General features: G+C 39.8%; 1 protein-coding gene across 1 annotated transcript; it reads right to left on the reverse strand.

The window, feature by feature from the left end:
• Window positions 1-222: 222 nt before the first annotated feature.
• LOC306836096 (cytochrome c) lies at window positions 223-3,841 on the reverse strand. Its single transcript, XM_079363025.1, has 3 exons — window positions 3,705-3,841; window positions 2,097-2,273; window positions 223-1,466 (listed from the first exon to the last, which is right to left on the reverse strand). The coding sequence occupies exons 2-3, from the start codon at window positions 2,263-2,265 to the stop codon at window positions 1,321-1,323; spliced, it is 315 nt and encodes a 104-aa protein (XP_079219151.1). The 5' UTR covers window positions 2,266-2,273; window positions 3,705-3,841; the 3' UTR covers window positions 223-1,320.
• Between the last annotated feature and the right edge of the window lie 675 nt (window positions 3,842-4,516).

A 4,516-nucleotide genomic window follows, 5' to 3' on the forward strand; every position in this document is an offset into this window, starting at 1 on the left:
AATCTAACATAACTACATCTGCAGAGAACTTGAACTATTAACAAGACAAAGTTGAGGATATTGGGGTTTTTTTATTTTTCCAGCTCTTCAATGTCATAAATAAGTCACTGGATTTCAATCGTAACATATTCACCAATGTTGTAATTAAAATCAAAAACACTTAAAGTACTATCATGTTTAAAATTTATAGAATTTTGAAACACCTTGAAATGAAGAGAGATGTTCACGTTGAAGATGTTTTTTAATTGATCCTTCATCCATCCTGTCCACATCTACACTACATAGCTTCCACATTATATTGTTTCTTCGCATACAATTCATTGCTGTTCATGAAGACAGCGAGCAGCCCCTTTATAATATGTTACAGACCTACATGTAGTCTCTCAGGTTACAGTAAAATAAGTTAAAACATCTCTCGGGCCTGTGAAACCAGGTAAATAACATCTTCCCTCACTGCAGATGGTGTCCCATCCAGCAGCTCCACAGCATCCCACAATTCTTAGCTGTAAGGAGGCAGAAAACAGTGTGTGACCCTAAAACCTTTTAAAAAACTCATAGTGAGTGTGATGGCAGGCAGGAGATACAAACAGAAGCTCAAAAGGGGCTGCTTCAGTAACCTTACAAATCAGGCTCCGCTTAAGAGGACTGAAATGCAACATGAGGTTTTGTTGAACATTTTTGTTAAAAGACTAAATAGTCTGCTGAAGAGCTTTCATGGCAAGTGACCGTTTCTACACAAAGATACAGTAAATATGGGTAGACAAGACGGAGTGCAGAACGTCAACACTACACAGCACCCCCCTCTGTCAAAGGTCAGAAACCCCAGTTGGCATGAAAACTGGTCAAAGTTAGAGAACAAGCATCCGTCAGCCAGCAAAAGTCTCAATTTTCCACCCTGTTTCATTTTTATGTGACTGATGGCGTTAGATGTGAACTCAATAACTTTAAAACGGAGGTTGAAGGCATGTCTCTGCAAACAGAATGTACCAAACTAGTGTTGTTTCAAGAAAACTAAATAACGGACAGGAGATCTCTCATTGTTATACAATTTAAATAAAAGGATTAGTTTGTTCGTCTTATTGCAGTAAAAGAACAGTTTAGCCAAAGAAGAACAGACTGTAGTTTTATGTGAAGCCACTTTAGCACCTTACTAGAGAAAGTGTCACTTGTGTTTCTGATCACAAGTGGCACTTATCTAACCGTACACAGCATTAAGTAACCATGTGACAAAATGACTCAACATAAAACCATAATAAGCAAGTGAATGAAGCAAACAAATACAGTATAATGACATTAAATATTCAGGTTTCGATGAGCGGCTCATGATGTTGCAGATTTCAGGTATGCGATCAGGTCTGTACGCTCTCCCTTCTTCTTGATGCCAGCAAAGATCATTTTGGTTCCTGGAATGTACTTCTTCGGGTTCTCCAGGTACTCCATCAAGGTTCCTTCACCCCAAACAATACCTGAGACCAGACAGATGATTGGTGAATTAAAGACAGATTTAAACCACTTTATCAAGGAAACTTAAGAAGGATCCCAAAGCTAGGCGGATAAGAGTACCAGATATCAGAGGTGCCCAAGTTCACGTCACCTTATAAACCTTCAGTATGAGCTGCTAATGTCATTAGAGCTGAAAAGCTTCACCACAGGAGGCTGACAAAACACTGATAACACTCATTATAAATAGAAGACAGCAAGCGTGTTCAGGTTTCAGCTAATCATTTGAGGGGATCTGCTGTTATCGTATGTGTTATTATCTTCATGGAGTCTTAACTGACTTTGACATGTTTGTACTTCAAAATATGATAAACATATTCATCCATAAAAGAAGGAATAAATGGCTGTAGATCTAAGTAACTTTATGTTAAAACATAGTGGAGTTACATTAATATTCATTTATGTATGCATATGTAACAATAGATTCAGATAACTAAGCAGTTTACAGATGGTAAGTACAGTTCTGATGCTGTTATTCACTTTCTTCTACCAGTATTAATAGGAAGCGTCACATACTGTGGACATAAGCCCTTATAATGCAGAAAATACAACTTTGAGAGTTATTGTAAACTTGACGTCACCACTAGAGAACTGACCTTTACTCTTGTTGGCGTCCGTGTACGAGTATCCCTCTGCCTGTCCGGTCTTGCGACCAAACAGACCCCAGAGGTTGGGGCCCACCTTGTGCTTGCCCCCCTCCTCTACTGTGTGGCACTGAGCACACTTCTGGACAAAAGCCTTCTTTCCTTTGGCAATGTCTCCCATCGTTAGCTCTGAAAACACAGAGTGGAGACAGTCACTCACATATGCAGCTCACATCAGGATCTTAACTCCACTTTGACTAATAACATGTGTAAACTTAAATCCTTAAATAAAACTGCCTATCTACAGTATCTATTCATAGCCCATGTTTTATGGGAGGAGGCTCATCCGCAGCCCCGAAGGACGCCATCTTGCGAAGGTCGTCTAAGGTGACAACTTTTTTTGCAGCGGTAGTTTTGCTCTTATTAACATTACAAACATGTTATCCCCCCGGCACAATGTCATTTTAAAGAAACGTATAAATAGACAAAAATAAAGGTTTACAGTGCACCGACACGGAACAGGTTAGCTTAGCTTCCATTCGCTACGGTTATATCTCTGTAATAAAGGCACCGAGCACAGCCAGCCTAAACTCAGTTTACTGACGCTCTCCGGATGGTCATTAAATTTTTTTATAATCGTTTCCAGTTCAAGGGTTAATATTTTATCTTGTGGAGCAGAGCCACTGAAAACTATCCAACGCGAATGCACCTAAAGGTGTCTAAAAGAAGGGTGCCATCGTAGCAGGTGTATCTCCAAAATGTGTTACTTTCCCTTTGTTGTCTTCAAAAACACAGACGGCGAGTGTGCGATAAACTGACGTGACCTCCGTATTCATCCTCAGCAGAGAGAATGGAGAGTGTAGGTTACTTGCCAAATGTGACATTTATTGCTTTGATAAGTTTCAAGCCTGAAGCAATTAACAACAGTCTTATCTGAATTCAATAAACTAATAGTGTAACCAAATTGTTGTTTATTATAGCGGGTCAATAAATGGACAACCAACCTGATTTCAAATTACATCATACATAACGGAACAAGTCTTTTCTATGTCTTAAAGAGCAGAGTTAGCCTACAAGTGTACATATCGGAAATAGACAGTAAGTCCGCTTCAGCTTTAACGGCCTGAAACATGGCAGGATACACATCATTTCATATGGCATCAAGGACACAGCCTTTTACTATATCAAAGTACCTTTTATGACCATTGTTGTTTAATAAGAACAAAAAACCGCATGATGAACAGCGTATGCATATCCGAGACATCCTGCTGAGTGAGATTAGCTACCGATGTGTCACCCACCCGAGCTGTCAAGGATGCTTCAATGTCGGCGTCCTTATATCATTATCTAACACTTTACACTCAGCACGTCTGGCAAACCCCCTCCATAATACCTTCAAAAAAAAGTATTGAATACAACATACTATAAACGCAAATCGCCTTGGATAGCGGGTTATGCGGCATTAACCCTTACAGTCAACAGAGCAACCTAGCTATTCGCACTGGAGATACCGTTAGCTAGATTGTTCCTTTTATCCTTCTTCAGGCATCATTTGAACAAATAAAAACATAAATACACGTGTAATTAGTATAAACACACAAAGGGGATATATGACTTTACCTTTCGTTGAAAAGATACCGAGCAAAACTCCCTCTGGTGTAGCTATAAGATGCTTCTCGCGGCCGGTAAACGGTTTCTGTCGGTCGGTAAGAAGGTCACTTCACTTTAGAGGCACCGGCTTTTGACGTCATCATCCAATCACGTGCTGCGTGAGCTGACGTCGGTCCCTACAACATAGCCTAGGCATTTCACTACATGCAAGTTTCCTTGGATGACTTACTGTCTTTAAATGTGTTGCTTAAATCGATTTTTTTTCGAGAAATCTAAAAAAATCACAAAATCAAAACACTGGTATCAAAAAAAATTAAGATAATGTCGTTGATTTGTGCTTAATGTTGGGACACGGATCTAACAAAGGAAGCCAGCATACTATTTAGTACTGATTCCAGTGTCGCATCTTTCGCTGTCATTGTGGAGCTCCAGGCACCGGCTAGAGTAGCTTTTTAAGGGCACACTATAATAGACCACATTAGATTGAACATTTCTTTATCACAAGAAAATTATCCAAATAGAACCGTTTGTGCAGGTTCACGTTTCACTCAAAGAAGTGTGGGATGCAGGTAGAGTTATCTGTCATCACATATTTGCTGTATTTCATTTGAGTTAACATGTTGGTGATTTAATAGCTTAAGGGTAATAATGGGACACCATCACCTAATTTCCATATTGCGCTCACTACAGACTACAACGACAAAGCTATTCTAGTCCAAACATGTGTCCTCAAAGGGGTCGCGCAGCAGACCTTGCTCAGGTGACACGATTGTAAATCGGGCATGAGACCCTCATACCCCAACATGCCATACAAGTCACAC

This window comes from Symphodus melops (assembly GCF_947650265.1).
Source record: "Symphodus melops genome assembly, chromosome: 15".
Classification (NCBI taxonomy): Eukaryota; Metazoa; Chordata; class Actinopteri; order Labriformes; family Labridae; genus Symphodus; species Symphodus melops.